We start from the raw sequence: 19,007 nt of genomic DNA on the forward strand, positions 1-19,007 counted from the left end.
TGGGATCTTCCCGGACCGGGGCGCGAACCCGTGTCCCCTGCATCGACAGGCGGACTCTCAACCACTGCGCCACCAGGGAAGCCGCTAAATCTTTTTTACTTACTTATTTTTTTTTGAATTGGGGGAGAGGAGCAGAGGGGTGTGGAATTTGGAGAGTATGGATGGTGTAAAGGAAAGACAATGATCGGTCATCTTCCCACTGCCTGATCCTTTGTGCCTTTATCCTCCAGCGTGTCCATGGAAAGCTCTGTTGCTGAAACTCATGATGAAATGTTGCAGGTTCTTAAAGAAAAAATGAGACTCGAAGGACAGCTGGAAGCTTTATCATTAGAGGCTAGTCAGGTAATGGAGATTTGATGGATGTATCAATGTGCCATGTCTTTGAGAAGAATGTGCAGCTCCTGTTCGTGCGTACAGCTTTACACGTGTCTTTAGGAATAAGCTTCAGCAGCAGCAGCAGCAGCAGCGCAGCAGCTTCGTCTTCTGTAGCTGTACATTTTTGTCCACTTGATTTGTCAGCCACAGAAAGAGGTGTGCTGGTTTTCCGCTCTGTGTGGTTTCTCCTTGTATCTCCGTCAGGATCTGCCTGGGAGGCTTCCTAGCTCTGCTGTCAGAGACCTAACAGTCCATGGCAATGAAATCTTTGGGGTGGATTTCACCTTTTTCTGGCCTGGTGAAATTGTCATCTTTGCCCCTTTAGTACTTCTTTACTTTTTCTGATACGAATTTTGCTTTGTCTGGTTAGCATATGCCTAAAGAATCATTTTCCATCCCTTAATTTTCAGCTTTCCGATCAACAATTAGAGTAACTCAGTTCAGCTGCCTTTGATCCTCTGCACTTGGCACGGAGACGGGGGAGAGCACAAAGCACTGGGGGGTGTGAGATCGAGGCAGGGGGCTCTCCCTTCCCCTCAGGAGCCTGCGCTGTGCGGGCGGGGGAGCCGTGCACACGAGAGTGCTTGCTCTGCTGAATGTGCTTCTCACGTCTGATGACTTTTTTGTTCACACGGTCCTGGGACACAGACTCTGTACATAAAACTCTAAACTGAAGAGGTGATTACCGAGATGTCGGGGTTAATTTTAGTTGCACACGATTTTCACTTTGTCCTCCTGTAGAACGTGACCTCAGCAAGTGCATGTCCACCTCCCCTGAGTTTGACGCCCTGAACAATCGAAGCACCTTAGCTGGCTTTTACTTTACCTCCTTATCCTCCTGGGATTTGATTTGCTCTTCAGTTGTGTCCAAGCCAAGATCTTTGTGGATTGTTACGGGTGCAAAACTTTTTGGTATTTCTGTGAATATGCTGATTATACTTATTACAAAATCTTACTGCGTTTGCTCAGTTAAGTCACTTTTTTGGGTATTCTTCCGTTTGTTGAATTTATTGTCTTCACGACATCGGTCTTCTGCTATTGCGTGTTGACGTGCAGCTGTCTGCTCTTCTTTGCATTTTGAAATCGCTGTATACACCCTGATAGGCTGACTTCAGGGTGGGTGGGAGGTGCTGATGAGTGGGTAGGGGTCGTGCCCTTTGCTCAGTGTCTGTTCTCAGCTGCCCCTGGGGCCTAGGGCTTCTCGAGACCCCACCTCTCCTCTCCCTGCTGGGTGCCGCGGACAGTGGTCCCCGCGGCCCTGCCACGTAGCACAGACTGTGCCTCAGGCTGCTCCGTGGCCGGCAGGCCTGGCCGCAGCCCCTCCGAGCCTCTCCTGGGTAATGGCACCCTTTCCCCACAGACGTGTTCTGTGGATTTTGTTTTCCCCAGCTCTGAATCTGGCTGCTCTGCATCTTTTAGAGACCCCTCAGCACTCCGGGTATTCTTACACTGTGTGTTTGTGCATGCTTGTGCGCTTTTTTGTTTTTTGGACAAATATGTTTTCCAGCGTCCTTGTGGGTGAGTGGATGCTTGCAGAGCTTTTCCCACGTGCTGTCCTGCCCAGGTGCCACCGTGCGGAAAGCAGGCAGACTCTGTATTCACCCCTCCTACCTCTTGCGCCTGTTTGGAGAAACCCCTTCTTTTTGGATAACTGTAATGCTAGAGGTGACTGAATGTTTTGGAAAACATGGTGCTTTCCTGTAAAGTTCACCTGTTGGACACGTTCCTCTGTCTCATTGGCTGTGTTTTGGCAGCCCTCTTAATACGCAGGGTGGAAGCGACTTATTTTCCTGAATGTCAGCGTGGCTGTGTGTGGGTCTTTCCAGGCACTTAAAGAAAAGGCCGAGCTGCAAGCGCAGCTGGCCGCCCTGCACACGAAGCTGCGGGCACAGCTGGAGCACAGCCACAGCAGCCAGCAGAGGCAGGACTCGCTCAGTTCGGAGGTGGACACCTTAAAGCAGTCTTGCTGGGACCTCGAGCAGGCAATGAGCGCTCTGCAGAACATGCTGGAAGCCAAGAATGCTAGCCTGGCCTCCTCCAACAGCGACCTGCGGTTGGCAGAGGGGCAGTACCAGAGACTCATGGCCAAAGTGGAGGAGATGCAGAGGAGCATCCTCAGCAAGGACAACACAGGTGAGCATCCCGCGTCTGCATGTCTGTCCCTCAGTCGCGCGCAGGCTCCCAGGGGCTGTGCCCCTGGTAGGGGTTGTCTCGTCTGCTCTGAGGACTGACCTTTGTCACATCAGTGTGCTGGGGGTTATCCTCCCTTCTGATTTATACAGGAAGTGTCCACTTGCCTAAAGTAGTGTTGTTTTTGGTTCAGCTTGAGGAATTCTGCACGTTTTTGCATGCGCATCAGGGGGGCGGCTTAGGTCTTAGAAATGGACTGTGGACCCCTGACTGTCAGAAGTAATCGTTTCCACTCTTCTGCCGTCTCAGTCCATTGGTGTTTGGGGGCTAGATCTGCCTGCTTATTCCAGAATTGCAGGCGCCATTTAAAATATTTGAAAGCATCACTTGAGTAGTAGATCTTTATTTTCCCTTCCATAAGTTCAGGTTTTGGGTCTAGCTGGATCCCCGTGGGAACCCCCTCTGGAACCATAGACAGATGGAACAGTGGAGTCAGGGAACATTGCTGGTGGGCCAGGCACAGCGGACCTGTGTGTCCTTCCCTCGTGCTTTCTGCTCATCCTGGGGGCGCGCACTCCATTCCCAGAGCCCACGCTCCACACACGGCCGGCGCCAAGAAGTGTGGTCTGTGGGCTCACGACATCTCACTGTGCTGACGGGAGGAGGGGGAGAGGGGGTGGGAGAATGGCGCTCAGAGCCCAGGACGTGTCAGCCCAGACCCGGTCCTCCAGTGCAGGCTGCAGAGATGACGTTCTTGTCCCCAAGGTCTGGGCGTCTGAGCGACGTGAGTGGGGTGCGGCGGGGCTTCTGTGAAGGACCACGGTGTCTGCCGACGTGGAGTCTTGGCCGTAAGACTTGTGAGATGAGGTTTCAGGTCTGATGAAATAAAGGAAAAGTGACAAACCTCTGTGGCAAAAACTTTATCCAGATCCTGGGCGGGGAAAGCACCAGCTGAGAAATAAAACAGCCAACTGACTTTAGTCTCTGAGCATTTTATGGTACCCAATCCCTTAAGAAAATTATAAAATCCAAGAAGTTCTGTATTGCTCTGGGTTGCAAGGCATGGCCAGACCAGAGCTCGGCAGGCATCAGACTGACCTGCACCCAGCGCAGTGCCAGCCTCCCCACGCCTTGCTGTCGGTGTGTCTGCTGGCTGGGGGATTTGGGGATGCGGGGGAGATGCTCCTGTTGCCATCCTAAAGCCCCACTGCTCTGAGGCACATCTATCCCCAAGGATTTCACATCAGGGGTCATGGATCCTATCGTGTTTTTTTGTTCTATTTTAAAATTTTGGAAACTATCATTAGAATCATAAGTGTCTTCTTAAATACCTGGTGTAATTTATTTTTTAAATAATTGACTGGTTTTGTTTGTACTATGATTTGGGTTTCTGCTATGATTTCCTGTCTGCTCCCCTTCCTGCCCTGCCCTCAACAGTGTTGACCATATCAGCAGACCAGCAGGGTTTAGTGTGTATACCATTCCTGAGCTTGTTGATGACTCACAGACGTCATCATGCCGAAGTCTTGAGCCAGAAAGCTCCCATGGCAACGTTGTGGACACACAGTCGATCTCATTGTTTGTAGATTTGCTAATTGTGAATTCTCCGATTCACTAAATGTATTTGTACCCCCACCAGTACTCACAGCTTTTTCTGGTCATTTGCAGATAGGTGCAGAGCAGAGAAGGGTTGCGGTCACCTGATGTGCAAAAAGGCTCAGCCTTCCTGGTTCAGCTCTTGTACCACAAGTGTCCTTTAATGGTCGATTTAGTGCCACGTTTTTTACATTTTTGTGCTTTTTGGGGTGGCTTTGCTCTTTACGATTAACCCCAAACACTGTGTGGTGTTCCTAAGTGCAGGAAGGCCGTGATGTGCTTTGTGGAGAAAGCATGGGTGATAGACAAGCTTTGCACAGGCACGAGGCACAGCGCTGTCGACTGTCAGTTCAGCGTTAATGAATCAAAAGCAAGTGGAGCAAGGTGTCTTTCAGCAGAAGCACACGCAAAACAAGGCTGTGTGTTGATCAGTTGATGAGCAGTGACCAGACCCTAACCGGGATGCCCGGGACCTGTGGCTCGGCGCTTGAGGTTGCATGTAAGGCGTCGTGCCGAGGAGGAGGGGACCCAGCGTGCGCCGCTGTCTGCGGAGCCGGCTTGATGGGACCTTTGGCGCGGCCGGGCTCCCCTGAGCGTCTCTGCTTGCTTGTTTCAGTGCATGACCTGCGGCAGCAGATGACAGCCTTGCAGAGCCAACTGCAGCAGGTGCAGCTGGAGCGCACTACGCTGACCAGCAAGCTGAAGGCGTCCCAGGCCGAGATTGCGTCCCTGCAGAGTGTCCGGCAGTGGTACCAGCAGCAGCTTGCTCTGGCCCAGGAGGCCCGGGTCCGGCTGCAGGGCGAGATGGCCCACATCCAGGTACAGCCCCTGCCGTGGCCAGCGGCTCATGCTGCACATCTGGTGTGAACACTTGCTTTTTCCCTAAATTGAAGCGACTTTTCTGAGTTTAGACTTCACCCATAGGTTGTTTGAAAATCTGCTGAGCACCCGTCTAGCCCACACCCCACCACGTGGGCAGGGAGGCCCTGCGGGGAGGGGTCACCGCCTTCTATGACCTTCTGACACAGGGAGTTTCACAGCTTCTGCTTGAGCATTTTAAGTACTAAAATCCCCCTCTCTGGGACGTCCTGTGTTCCTCGCTCCGAGTCGTACATCCCGTCCCCTCTCTGGGGTCGCCTTTTGTCGTTGGAACCCAGCTGTCAAATCCACACCTGCGGGGGTCTCGGGCCGCTTGCTCCCCGGCTCTCCTGCGCCATCACCGCCTCCTGTGGTGCGTTTCTTACGTGCACAGAGCGCGGCACACGCCACCTCCTGGCAGAGCTCTCCAGCTGCCTGGTCACCAGATCCTCCCAGAGAACACTCATTTCCCATATCCTCGCTTTCTTCCTGCGTTGTTAGGGTACCAGAGTGTCAGCCTCTAATTCTGCGTGAGTGGGAACAGGTGTGAGTCCAGGTCTGCAGGGTGACCGGGGCCGAGGCATGCTCTCGGGAGCAGTAGGCAAGATGCTGAAATGCACTTTGCTCCAAATCTCAGTGTTTGGACTACTTGGACCGATTGTGAGGGTGCTGATGGTGCCTTGGTCAGCCTGTCTTCTTTTTGAATTTTGCTGTGGGTTTTATTTTATCTCCCCACTTTTTTTTTATCCAAGTAAAATATCGTACCTTTTTTGTTACAATATTCAAAACATTGAAACTTTACTTCTCAAGTAGAGGATGGATGTAAAGTACTAACTCCACCAAATCCCCTTTTTAAAAAAATCTAAAGTCTACAAATATACAAAATAGAATTTTAGGGCTTCCCTGGTGGCGCAGTGGTTGAGAGTCCACCTGCCGATGCAGGGGACACGGGTTCGTGCCCCGGTCCGGGAAGATCCCACATGCCGCGGAGCGGCTAGGCCCATAAGCCATGGCCGCTGAGCCAGCACGTCCGGAGCCTGTGCTCCGCAACGAGAGAGGCCACGACAGTGAGAGGCCCGCATAACGCAAAAAAAAAAAAAAAAAAATAGAATTTAAAAAAATTTGTTGTATCTATTTTTAAAATAAATTTATTTATTTTTGGCTACGTTGGGTCTTCGTTGCTGCATGCAGGCTTTCTCTAGTTGCGGTGATCTGGGGCTACTCTTCGTTGCGGTGCATGGGCTTCTCATTGCGGTGGCTTCTCTTGTTGCGGAGCACGAGCTCTAGGCACGCAGGCTTCAGTAGTTGTGGCTCACGGGCTCCCGAGCGCAGGCTCAGTAGTTGTGGCGCACGGACTTAGTTGCCCCACGGCGTGTGGGATCTTCCCGGACCAGGGCTCTAACCCATGTCCCCTGCATTGGCAGGCGGATTCTTAAGCACTGCGCCACCAGGGAAGTCCTTATGTTGTGTATTTTTTAAGCTAGAGGACCTGGCTTAAATACGTCCTTAGCATAAATAAGCGTTTGTTCTACTTACCATGTGCTTGGAAATAATGGCAAGTCAATGCAATTTTGAAGCTGTCGTGCATTTATTTGAGGCATGAAATATTTAAAGAATCCAGATTTATATCCTGCGCTAAGTCAGAAATGGCATTTGGAAGACAGAAGTGGAGAAAGAGGCCAAGGGAATGGCAGTTTGAGAACCATAACTGCTTTTTTCAAATTCCTTTGACACCCAGGTCAGCGTTCCTTAATTACCGTGTGTGATACATTTTCACCCTCTTTCTCCAGTAACATGGAAGCGTCCCAGGAATGTTCAGGTTGGAGAAGAACGCAGGGTAGTCTTTATTCTTTTGTTGCCTTGAGATGAAGTCCCGGCGAATGACGCCTTTCCTTGCTCTGGGCAGCTTCCATCTTAGACCCTGAAGCTCACAGCTTCTGGTCGCATTGGGCACCTGTAGGTCTAGGAGCGTTCGCGTCGGCTCTGGAAGGGACGTGCTCGCAGGTCTGCATGGCCTGGGTCAGACCGGGGCGGATGCCAGTGCCACTTCCTGGGAGTGGCCAGGGTCAGCCTGGTGCGTGACCAGGACAGTCGGGGACTGAGAGGGCAGGGCCTAAGGTGTGTCTGGCCGTGGGTCAGTTTATCTGATGGGCAGATTCCTGGCTGTCCCTGCCGCCCAGTTGAGGCCCCTAACCTCCGGACTCAGGGATGCCCCTTCAGTGGGAACTGTCACGTAGGTCTTACAACAGACCGCACCATCGTGGGGGTGATGAGCGCTGACTTCTGGGCTGCTGGCTGGCTCCTCTTAAGTACACAGAACACAGATGGCCTGTGTCACTCTGTGTCACAGAGTGTCATGGTGGCTGCCAGGAGGGTGGGCAGGGAGGCCCTGCGGGGGCGGTGGTCCTGGGGAGCGGCCCTCCCAGGGGCCAGCGCTGTACAGAGACACCCTGGTGGCCTCAGGGACTGGCTGGGCTGTGCTTGTGCTTGGAGTCTAGCAACCTTCGACTTGTGGTGTTTTTCTTTGAAGATTGGACAGATGAGCCAGGCGGGCCTCCTGGAGCACCTGAAGCTTGAGAATGTGTCCCTGTCCCACCAGCTGACGGAGACCCAGCAGAGGTCGATCAAGGAGAAGGAGCGCATTGCCGCCCAGCTCCAGGGCATCGAGGTGGGGCCGTGCTTCTGGGGCTGTGGGGTGTCAGTGTTGTCTTGGGGTTTGGGGGTTTGGGGTTTTTTTTTATACGTAAACATTAGTACTACATACGTGCGTACGTATGCATATCTTTAAAAGTACTCCTTTGAGCCATGTGCAGTGACTTAAGGTTTCGGGATTCTGTTCCTCGTGTTCCCTGTATGCTCATCCCCCCTCCCTCATCTCTGCACGCTCAGAGGTAACCTGGGCCTTCCTCTGAACTGCCTAGTTCCGGCTTCAGCCTGCGTTACCATTTCACGCTCCAACAGCCACGTGGACTGGTTAGGACCGTGTCCAGCCTCCTCTGTGGATTATCCCAGGGTAGGGAGATGCAGTGGCTTTGACCTGTGGTCTTTGTCAGCTGTGAGACCCTGGACTTAATATCTTAACTCTCTGGGCTTTGTTCCCTTTTCATTAAATATGGATAATAATACCTACTTAATAGGCTTGTTGGGAAAAGTAAAGAAGAAAAGGGGGGTACACGGCATCCTGGCATTGTGTACCGAGAACCTCACGGTCACACAGAAGGTTGGTGTTCTGTGACTGTGGTCTCCCATATCCCCACTTATCTGCACGTGCTCCTTTGTCCTCACGGATGACGTGGATGATGAAAGACAGTTGTGTTGTGTCAAACACATGCTTCAAGGGCTCAGTGTCAAAGAACTAAAAAAATTCTAAGTTATAAGCTAATGTTTTTTCCCTAAGAAAACTCCTAGATGTTGCGTCTTATCTACATAGTCAGGACGTAAGGAATGCCATATTTACCCCACGGCCCCTGGTCTCTAGTCTTACCAAGTGGCATCCGGAAGTAATCTTGTGGGACTTCCCTGGTGGTCCAGTGGTAAAGAATCCGCCTTCCAGTGCAGAGGACCCAGGTTCTATCCCTGGTGACGGAACTAAGATTCCACGTGCCGTGGGGCAACTAAGCCTGCGCCCCACAGCTACTGAGCTCGCACGCCTCAACTAGAGAGCCTGCGTGTCGCAACGAAAGATCCTGCATGCCACGACTAAGACCCGATGCAGCCAAAAATAAATAAATAATCTTTAAAAAAAAAAAAAAAAAAGGAAGTAATCTTGTGAAAGAGAATGTGCCGTGCATCACCCCGAACAGCCTGTCTTCACGCAGGTGGCGGCGGTGGCGGCTGTGGAGTTTCATTCACCACTTTATCCCAGTTCTTAAAACTGGGCTGTCTGCTTGCTTCTCTCTTCAGCCAGGCCCGAGGGTCAGCAGGGGAGCCACGGGTGGAGGAATCGGCTGGTGGCCTGTCTTGGCAGTGGGAGGGCACCAGCTTTCTGCCCCCGTCCCCTCGGGCCCTCTCTCTGTGGGTCATGGACAGGATGGTGACGGGGACGATGGCCTCTCTCCAGGGTGGTGGGCTTGCCCGCCGAGGCTGTAGCTACAGGTTATCCTGCTTTTTAAAAAATGCTCTGTCTTCTGGGCCCAGGCTGACATGTTGGACCAGGAAGCTGCCTTTGTGCAGATTCAGGAGGCGAAGACGATGGTGGAGGAGGACCTGCAGAGGAGGCTGGAGGAGTTCGAAGAGGAGAAACAGCAGCTGCAGACGACGGCGGCCTCGGCGGCGGCCCTGGAGCAGCAGCTGGAGCAGGCAAGCCCCTCGGGCGCTCTTGTCGCCGCCCTGGGGCCGCGGCCAGCCTCACGGGGCTCGTTGGCGCTGGTCTGTCCGTCACGTCGTCAGACCCGGCGGGGGTTCACTTCAGCTCGTGGTCTTCTGTGCCGCAGCTTTACGCAGAAGGCTGCCTCCAGAGCATCGTCCAGACTGTTTAAAACCCAAGCACGGAAGAAGTACAAACTCTTGGGACACGCGGTGTTTTCGTTCAAGCGCGGTTACATTGACTACAGTTCCTTTTTTCCTAGGTGAAGCTGACTTTGCATCAGCGAGACCAGCAGCTTGAGGCTTTGCAGCAGGAGCACCTGGACCTGTTGAAGCAGTTCACCTCGACGCAGGAGACTTTGCAGAGCAGGGAGCAGGCCCTCGGGGACCTGCAGCTACACCACGACGAGCTGCAGGCCAGGCTGGATGAGCTGCGGGGGGAGGCCGCCGCAAGGGACGACGCCATCCGTTTCCTGCAGAACGAGAAGATCGTCCTGGAGGTGGCTGTGCAGGCAGCCCAGAGCAGCAGGGAGGAGTTTGATAGAGAGGCAAAATGCCCGGAAGAGGGTGCCCAGGACACGCCAGCAACTTTAGAGCAGTTGACACAGGAATTAGCCATCAAGTCCAGCCAGGTAATGCAGTTTGCTGTCACTTTTTTACGCGTGAAAATCACATATACAAGAAGTAACGCTGATTGTTTGGTCCTTTGTTTTGTTCTTTTTTTGAAACATGGAAGAACGCTTCCGGGGGGGGGCCCACAGCAGCTGATGGGGTACTTCCGGTCCTAGGTTAGTGGCTGGGTGTGTAGATACCTGGCTGGGAACTGGGAACCGAGTTGTTTGGGGCTTTGAAAGTAATCTGCCAAGAAACACCAGCTCCAGTGCACCTGTGAGGAGGAGCTCAGACCTGGGAGAAGCAGCGTGGGGCTTTGGTTCTTTCCTTCCTGACTGCCTGACCCAGTGCAACGCCCTGGACGTGTCGGCATGCCGGTGGGTGAGGGTGGGAGACGGCCGAGGGTCCGGGTGTGTGCGCACGTGACCTAGCACGCCACACCCGGGAGCTGCCATGCTATGATGTGGGTGAACAGTAAACAAATACAGACGGAACGAGAAAGCTGCAGGGTGTGGAGGAAGTAGAGTTAGTGTCGGGAGTGGTTTTGTCTTCGAATCCAGCTCCATGAGCGTCGAGGACAAGAGGAAGTCGGCACGTTTTCCCTCCAGGAAGTAGGTGCGATTTCTCTTCAGGTGCTGACCCGTCTGTACCCTTCTAGGACAGGAGGCACAGAGGCAGGTCTGTGCACCCGTGTCCCCCTGAGGCACAGGGCCCTCCCGGAGCCATCCGTGTAATGTCTGCACACGTGTCCCTCACAGGTGGAGCACCTGCAACAAGAAGCTGCCTCCCTGAAAAAGCAGGCACAGAAGACAAAGGAGCAGTTTCTTCAACAGAAGGTGAGAACGTGGGGTTAGCTTGCTTTCTGTGAAACAAGTGCATGAAGAAAATCCTGTACGTTTAATCTCTTCACTGGAAGGAAACAATTCAAGAGGAAGGTAACAGCTAGACTCCAGCTTTTTTAAGAGACCTCACTGATTCTGAGACACACTCCTCACCCCTCCCGTTTTTATGCTTCTGAAGTCAGGTGCATTTTCAGGGTGGGGTTGGCATCCGGCTCATGCGGACATGCCCTGCTGGGACATCAGAGTGAGTGCGTGCTGCTTCCACAGCGGCCGGGACTCCCGCGTAACGTTGCTTTGAAAAATGTCGCCCCACGACCCAGCACTGAAATAAGGCTCTTCACATTAGTGAAGCTGGTTCTGCTGTCTGAGGAATGAGTGCAGAGCACCACCAAGGGTCTGAGGAAGGGGCAGCCGAGGGCGTTGTAAGCGGTGGTGGGTTTTATCACTTGAGATGCGAGCGGAGTGCCTGTCAGAAGCCAGGCAGGGCAAGTGGAGTGGGAAGGAGTGGCCGCATTCCCCCGAGGAAGTGAAGCAGTCAGGCCCCCAGCGGCTGGCATGGCTCCCCTGTCCATTACCCAGTCCTGTTTAGGTGTGTGTCTCAGTGAGTGGTATCACGGATTTGGTGAAATACATATCTTCAGCCCCAGAAAGTTATATAGATAAGTGGTGAGCATTTTTGTTTAAACGGCTTGACCCCTTGGAAGACCCGCCCCGCGGGCTGCAGCTTCCGGCCTGTTGGGCAGGTGATGGTGGAGGCCTACCGCCGGGACGCCACCTCCAAAGACCAGCTCATCGGCGAGCTGAAGGCCGCAAAGAGGAGGCTGGACTCGGAGGTGAAGGAGCAGCGGCAGGAGGCCGTCAGACTTCAGGGGGAGAAGAGGGCCGCGGAGGTGCAGCGCTTGCACCTGCAGAGGGAGGCGTCGCAGGCCCGTCAGCAGGTGGTGGATCTTGAAGGGCATCTCCAGTCCACGCAGAGGGAGCGCGACGAGATGGAGACGCACTTACAGGTCTGGGGACGCCTTTGACTTGTGAAGGTTCAGCCGAACGGGCCTGGGGCTGTACGGTGGGTGGGGCGGGGCCTGTGGAGCTCAGATCCAGGCGGAGGAGAGCTGTGGGGGGGGGGTTCCTGAGATGGTCCGAGCGGGCGTTTGAGTGGGCGCTGGAGAGAGGCAGCAGGGGGCACGGGGACGTGGGCTGGGCCGCCTGCAGCAGCTGCTTTGGGCTCCGGGCTTTAAGGGCGGTGGGGCCAGACTTGCTGTGCACGCACCAGGGCCCCCATGGCCGGCGGAGTCTGTGAGAGACAGTGGTGGCTGTGCCGCTGAGGGTGTCTGGCACGGGGCCAGGGAGAGGGAGCCCTCAGGCCGGATGCCTGCAGCTGAGGAGTGTTTCTGAGGCAGGCGGCAGACCTGGGGAGAGCTATGGCAGGGTGTCAGACTGAGGGCTGCATCTTAACGTGTGACGTGTCAGAAGTCCCACGGAGGGCCGGGCAGGGTCCAGGGAGGCAGGTAGGCTGGAGGCCGCAGCTGAGAGCCATGAGAGTGCAGGCAGGACAAGAGGGCCCGGAGGCTGTGGGGAGCCAGGGGCTGGTGGGACCCCTGCAGCTGTGGGACGCAGGGCTCGCGGCTGCGAGGGCCGAGCCGGTCCTGGGGGGACGGTGCTCATTGCACAGGGGGAGACGGGGCAGCGGGCAAGTCCAGGAGGGGGGCGTGAGGCTACCCCGAGGTGCTGGGAGAAGCTGGGGAGGGGACCGGGCGGGAGCCGTCGCCTGAGGCGTTCTCGTTGGCAGCTCTTCCCGCCTGTCCCACCAGCGGCCTTGACACGGGTGGTGCAGGACCCTCGGCCTCCGTGCAATGACCGCTTATCGCGGGGTCCTTGGCCAGGGTCTTCCTCAAAGCCCGTGCCCTGCAAGGCGGCCTTGAGAGGAAGCCAGTCCCACATTTGGGCTTCAGGTGGAAGGCTTGGCACTCCTCATTTTGTCTCGTCCTCCCTTTATTTGAAGTCTTTGCAGTTCGATAAAGAGCAGATGGCTGCTCTTACGGAGGCCAACGAGGTGCTCAAGAAACAAATAGAAGAGCTGCAGCAAGAAGCCGCAAGGTACGCGGGCGCGGGGTGCGTGCTGGCGGGACGCCGGGCGGTGGCTGTGAGCCGTGCGGGCCCCCCAGCACTGTCTGTCCGGCCCTTGCCGGTCTACAACAGGTGGCCTAGGAAGTCAGAGTCCACGTTTAAAGCTGGAAAAGTGATTCCGTCGTGATCTGACGGTTACACGTGGCTGTGCTAACACATCCTTTCACAAACACTCCCCATTTGTTTTTGTTTTCATTTGACTTTTCGTGTCAAGCGCCTGTGGCAGCGCCCTTCGCACCCCCAGTGCACTGCCCAGGGTGGACACCTGTGCCCGTCCTCACCCGGCCCGCGCCAGGCCTTTCACTCCCATTGCGTGTCCCACACCACTCTGCTCTGTCAGCCGCTGATGCACTGAGAGCCTGAGTGTTGGGTTCCTCGCTGCTGGTCAGGAAGAGCGCTGGAAGCTTCCATTTGGTAGGAGAGGAGTCTTCTCTGTCTCCACAAGGTGGTTTAAGCAGCTCCGAGAGGGGAGCAGGACAGACGAAAGCACGGTGATGGGCTCTGTAGGGGATACCCACCGACCGCATCCTGGGGAGCTGGGTTCTGGGCAGCGCAGTGCTGGAGAGGGTGGCGCTGGGGGCAGATGAGGGTGGAGCTTGGATGGAAACGCACTTGGCCTTTGCTTGGTGTGGCAAGTGGGTCGGAGGTGAGCTGAGACTTCCTTCTGTCTCTGCCACGCCCCAGGGCCATCACCGAACAGAAGCAGAAGATGAAGCAGCTGGGCTCAGACCTGAGCAGCGCACAGAAGGAGATGAAGACCAAGCACAAGGCCTACGAGAACGCCGTGGGCATCCTCAGCCGCCGCCTGCAGGAGGCCCTCGCGGCCAAGGAGGCGGCCGAGGCCGAGCTGAGCCAGCTGAGAGCCCGGGTGGCCGGTGGCGGCAGTGACCACACCCTGCACGTGGGTAACCTGCTTACTCCGCTGGTTGCGGAGAATCGGTGCAGGGGGCTGCAGGGGCATGACGTGTACAGGCACCTCCCCTCCGAAACCCTTCTAGGAGGGTCTAGAAAGGAGGTGTGTGGGCAGCGTTTCTTCAGAATACCTCGCGGTAGCAATGTGACCGGGGGCTCTGACGCTGCGTTTGACCCCTGCGAACGCGTGCGGGGCGCTCGCCCTGCTGGCCCCGGCCCTCCTCATGTCTGAGGAGGAGGTTCTGTGAGCGCCACGCGTGGGGTGTGAGAGGGCTTGGGGTGAGGGTCGAGGGGTCCAGGACAGCCTTCTGGACAGGTGGCGTCTGAAATGGTCTTGCGCGACGGCGGGCATCTCAGCAGAGCGCTGCTCCTGTGTGCTGGGTCTGGGGGCACGGGGCCAAGTAGGGGTCTGGCTGGAGGGGCTGGGAGCCAGGGTCGGGGGGTTTGGAGTGGAGCTTCCATGTGACAGAGAGCGAGCCGAGACCTGGCCACCATCCTGTCGGGACGACCTAAGGCCAGGAGAGGCTGCGACGGTAGCTGAGGTGATGGGAGCCAAGTGCAGGAGGCGGTGGGAGGCGTCTCGGAGGCCAGCACCAAGGCGGGGCGGGTTGCTGATGGCTCTGCGACAGACGGCCCTTGAGGTGGACAGCACGTGCGACGTAGTGGAGGGAAGTGCCTGTGAAACGCTCGGGTCCAGGAGGAAGAGGGACCTGCACGCGGTGAGGGCTGAGAGCCGCGGGAACTGCTCTTCCCCCCATGGCGTCCTGAGGCGAGAGAGAGCCTTTTGCTTTGGGTTATTGTTTAGGGTGGGGGACCGGCAGCAGGGTGGGCACGCTTGTGTGTGTGTGTGTGTGTGTGTGTGTGTGTGTGTGTGTGTGTGTGTGTGTGGGTGGAGGGGGTGTATGCACGTGGTGGAGGCTCTCAGGTCTCCTCTGGGCGTCACACTGTCACTCTGTCAGTCACGAGTGTCCTGGTCCCCAGATCCCTGCAGTCTGGATCTGACCACCTCCTTTTACTTTGGCTAGTGGGTATAAAATTCTGTGTTTTGTTTATCACCCACCGATTTGAGTCATTTCCCTTATGCTTAGTAATCGTATTTTTTTCTCATCTTTGTTCCTCTCTCCTCTCAGTTTAAGAATTCGTAAGTTGGAGGACACTGTAGCATAGCGTGGTCTCTTGTAAAATACATAAATTCAGTATTCCCTGTCACATGCTTACTTTTTACATTGGGAGCGGGAGAACTTACTCAATTGCAATTTCCTTTTTACTTTAAAATCTCTCACTGTTTAATTCTTTGACTTACATGGTACCAGCAGCGGGTGTCACTGCCGTGCAGTCTGTCACCCCCTTGCTGCACAGCCGGTGCCAGCTGGGCAGAAGCACAGCCTGGGAGCCAAAATCCTGGTTCAGCCTGTGCTTCGGCCCTGGTGTGGTGGGGTCTCAGGCAGCTCACTCACCTTGCTGATCCTCAGTAAAACGGAGGCCGAGGAGAACCAACAAGGACCTCCTGTGCAGCACAGGGAACTCTGCTCAATATTCTGTAACAACCTAAATGCGAAAAGAATTTGAAAAAGGATAGATACAGGTATATGTAACTGAATCACTTTGCTGTACACCCGAAACTAACACAACATTGTTGATCAACTCTACTCCAGTATAAACTAAAAAGCAAAAAAAAAAAAAAAAAAAAAAGAGGCCGATGGGGCTTCCTTGGTGGCGCAGTGGTTGAGAATCCACCTGCCAGTGCAGGGGACACGGGTTCGAGCCCTGGTCCGGGAAGATCCCACATGCCGCAGAGCAACTAACCCCATGCGCCACAACTACTGAGCCTGCGCTCTAGAGTCCATGAGCCACAACTGCTGAGCCCACATGCCACAACTACTGAAGCCCGCGTGCCTAGAGCCCGTGCTCCTCAACAAGGAAAGCCAACGCAATGAGAAGCCCGCTCGCCGCAACTAGAGAAAGCCCGTGCGCAGCAACGAAGACCCAACTCGGCCAAAAATAAATAAATTTATTAAAAAAAAAAAATGAGGCCGAAATGAGGTAAATGGTAGAGCCTCCCTCATTAGGACGGCTCTGTGGAGAGACACCTGTGAGGTGCTTAGATCAGCGCCTGCCCCACAGCAGCAGCAGGAAGAGTGTGCGTGCGTGTGCATTTGTGTGTGTGTGTGTGTGTGTGTGTGAGCGCGTGTGTGTGCACACGCGTGTGGCATTGGTTACATCGTGCCTGGTGCAGCTTAGTTGCCACAGACGGTAATTGGTAGTTCTTATCTTTCTGTGTTTTCAAAGCATTAAGTGAAAAAGTGAGTTTGTGAGTCATTACTCTGTGGCTACCCGGTAGCTGACTGCGTCCTGTGAGGGAGAGGGAAGACTGCAGAGAGCCGATCACCTTGGTTGCAGCCTTGCGCGGTCAGTCCGAGCCGGGCTACGTGCTGGGACCCGTGACCAAACCCACCTTCCGTCCCGGCCCTCAGGAGCGGGTCCAGGCCCTGGAGGCGGAGCTGCAGGCTGTGGGCCACAGCAAGAGGATGCTGGAGGGGGAGCTGCAGGAGGTCATCGCGCTGACCAGCCAGCAGCTGGAGGAGCAGCGGGAGAGGGTGCTGGAGCTGGAGGACGAGGTAGGCGGGCGCCGCGCGGCCCCATGTGCAGGGCGGTACTGCTGGCCGGGGCGCTCGGCCTCCGCCCTGCGTTTCCGGGGCCGTCGGCCGCTTGTCCGGGTCTCTGAGCACCCGCCCTGCTGGAGCCGCGCATGCACGCGCTGCAGCGGGGCCCGCTGTGCCCGCTGCCTCTCTGGTGTGGCAGACGAGACACCCGGCTCAAAGGGGCTCGACCCTTTAGAGGAACTCCACGTAACTCTCAGTCCCAGACGGTCATGGCTTTGGGTGGTGCCACACGAGCAGCGTGGTGGTGTCACCTAGGGCTCTGCACAGGGTCCCAAGGTGGCTGTCGGGAGCTGCGGGGCTGCGTGCACCGTTGACAGTTGTCTCTCACTCTCAGTCCGGGCCCGCCTGGGCTCCGACCCTGGGTGTGCTTCTCTGCAAACCCACGGTCCCCGGGGGAGGGCTGGGCTGTCAGCTGTGGGTCCACGAGAGAAGGGGCGTGGCCGCGGCAACCTTCCCAGCTGTGAGACGAGGGCCCTCGTGTCCGGGGCAGTGCTCGCCTGTGCGTTCTTGCTGGTGGTGTTAGCTGTTCAGTTCCTGTGAACAGGAACTGTGAACACATCCTGCAGATGTGCGAGCGCTCCATGAGCCAGAATGGGCAACTCCCTGATGTCACGGTGACTTTGGTTTGTTTCAGCTGCAAGAGTCCAGAGGCTTCAGGAGGAAGATAAAGTGCCTTGAGGAGTCGAATAAGAAGTTGGCTCTGGACTTAGAGCATGAGAGAGGGAAGCTTATGGGCCTTGGACAGTCCAGCGCGGCCCTGAGGGAACACAACGGCATCTTAGAGACAGCTTTAGCCAAGAGGGAAGCAGACCTGGTCCAGCTGAACCTGCAGGTATGGAAACTCCTTTGCAGCAGGAAACTTGCTGCAGGCGGGGCAGCCCTCCGAGGGCTTCGGCTGTGTGGTCTGCACTTGGTCATCACAGCCTACTGCAGGGTAAAGGCCAGAGAATCTGCTGGAGTCGCAGCCCCTCTGCCAGCCCTGAGGCGGGGGTGGATCCGGGGAGCCTGTGTCTCCCCGCAGCTGAGCTGTGGAGGGACTAGGCTCAGCCCATGAGGTTCCTTGTGGGTGGGTGACTCCCGGAGGGTAGAGGGGACCTTTCCCAGCTCAAGGCAGTCATGCTGTGCGTAAGGGACTCTGACCCGAGGGCCTCCTGTGATTCAGCACCGGGGTTCAAATCCCAGCGGGGCTCTCCCTGCAGACCCCGTTGTTAGCTCCTCCTCTCTGCAGCCCCTCTGGGCGTTCCAGGGAAGTCTTCAAATGGTGTTCAACAGCCCATCCCAGCCCATGCCTTGAATTCACCAGATTTTAGAGCGCTTCCTTAGTTCCTACCACTCCTGCCCCTGGCAGCCTTGCTACGGAGGCGATTGCGTTGATAACCCTGGGTTTATATGCATCTTTTGGGTTCCTAACGAGATGCTTGAATATGATCATATGATTGATGATACTCCTGTGACCTGAGATTTCGGTTTTGCACACGGCGTTCTCCAGAGATGGGACTCTCACTCCTTTCCTGGCTTGTACCCTTGTTGGCAACATGTCATGATGTCTTGAGCCCCCGTGACACTAGACTCCCCGGGCGCCACCACCCCCTCCATCTCCATTGGCACTGATCAGAGTGGCCCCTGCTTGTTCCCAGGGCTCTTCAGGCTTTGGAAATCTGACGTCCTTCCTTCCTTACCACTCTTGGAACGTGCTGTAGGTGCAGGCAGTTTTGCAGCGCAAAGAGGAGGAGGACCGCCAGATGAAGCAGCTCGTCCAGGCCTTGCAGGCCGCGCTACAGAAGGAAAGGGTGACGGTGCACAGCCTCAAGGAGCAGGTGTGTGTCTTCCAACCGGCTCCAGATTGCAGCCTCATAGAGCCTCTGGAATGTAACTTTTAAATGTCTGAAAACTGAGTATTAGTACCCTTGACATGAGTTCCCTTCCAGGAACTTAGCGTGTGAATACCTTTACTGACGTGTCCAAGGACAGGGTATCGTCATGGGGTTGACGACAGCGAGGCTGGAGAGGGCCCCCTCCCTGTGCTCATCAGTGAAAGAGTGTGTGCCGTCGTGCAGCTCTAAGATATGTGCACAGAGCTCCGTAGCTACGTATTTTGCTGGGGAAAGATGCCCTGCACGTAGTGTGAAGTTAAAAAGCAAACTGCAGAGTAGGATATGTTTATTTGTGTTAAAAATGCAACCCAGATAGGTGGTTCTGGAGACCCGTGGCCATGTTCTGCATTTGGAGCAGTCTTCCTGGCTCATGTGTTCACCAGTGCATCAGGTGGCTCATCCCGCAGAGGGCCCTGCCCTGGCCACCCTGCGAGCTAGAGTGGGCCTCAGGCCGTGCACTTGAAACTTTTTACTGTCATGATGCCTCGTCTGTGGTTTCTGTAAAGCTCTTTCCTTGTTAGACTGTCAGCTTCCTGGGACGAGGTCTGCGGCTTGCTTACCCTCATGTCCCCAGTGCCTGCACAGAGCAGATGCTCAGAACATGTTTGTCATTGGCGCATTCAGGCGTGTGTAGGTGCATGTGACCTGGGCTTTGCCACATTCTTTAAAAATTTCTCCACGAAAGTACACTAGAGATAGAAGGAGATAGTTCTTTA

The 19,007-nt window shown here is 55.4% G+C and overlaps 1 protein-coding gene across 4 annotated transcripts in view; it reads left to right on the forward strand.

Annotated features, from left to right (window-relative positions):
* Window positions 1–19,007, forward strand: part of GOLGA3 (golgin A3) — a 44,986-nt gene that overhangs the window by 16,522 nt on the left and 9,457 nt on the right. For 2 of the 4 annotated variants that reach the window (XM_033836652.2, XM_033836654.2), the window contains exons 6-18: window positions 231–342; window positions 2,202–2,508; window positions 4,718–4,920; window positions 7,490–7,627; window positions 9,097–9,258; window positions 9,528–9,896; window positions 10,635–10,712; window positions 11,423–11,725; window positions 12,718–12,812; window positions 13,527–13,743; window positions 16,229–16,372; window positions 17,052–17,249; window positions 18,118–18,234. In XM_033836652.2, coding sequence (XP_033692543.1) covers window positions 231–342; window positions 2,202–2,508; window positions 4,718–4,920; window positions 7,490–7,627; window positions 9,097–9,258; window positions 9,528–9,896; window positions 10,635–10,712; window positions 11,423–11,725; window positions 12,718–12,812; window positions 13,527–13,743; window positions 16,229–16,372; window positions 17,052–17,249; window positions 18,118–18,234 — 2,443 coding nt within the window. The remainder of the gene's footprint in view (window positions 1–230; window positions 343–2,201; window positions 2,509–4,717; window positions 4,921–7,489; window positions 7,628–9,096; window positions 9,259–9,527; window positions 9,897–10,634; window positions 10,713–11,422; window positions 11,726–12,717; window positions 12,813–13,526; window positions 13,744–16,228; window positions 16,373–17,051; window positions 17,250–18,117; window positions 18,235–19,007) is intronic. The other 2 variants (XM_033836653.2, XM_073790848.1) reach the window with 1 other exon arrangement.

Source organism: Tursiops truncatus, chromosome 13 (genome assembly GCF_011762595.2).
Source record: "Tursiops truncatus isolate mTurTru1 chromosome 13, mTurTru1.mat.Y, whole genome shotgun sequence".
In the NCBI taxonomy this organism is placed as follows: Eukaryota; Metazoa; Chordata; class Mammalia; order Artiodactyla; family Delphinidae; genus Tursiops; species Tursiops truncatus.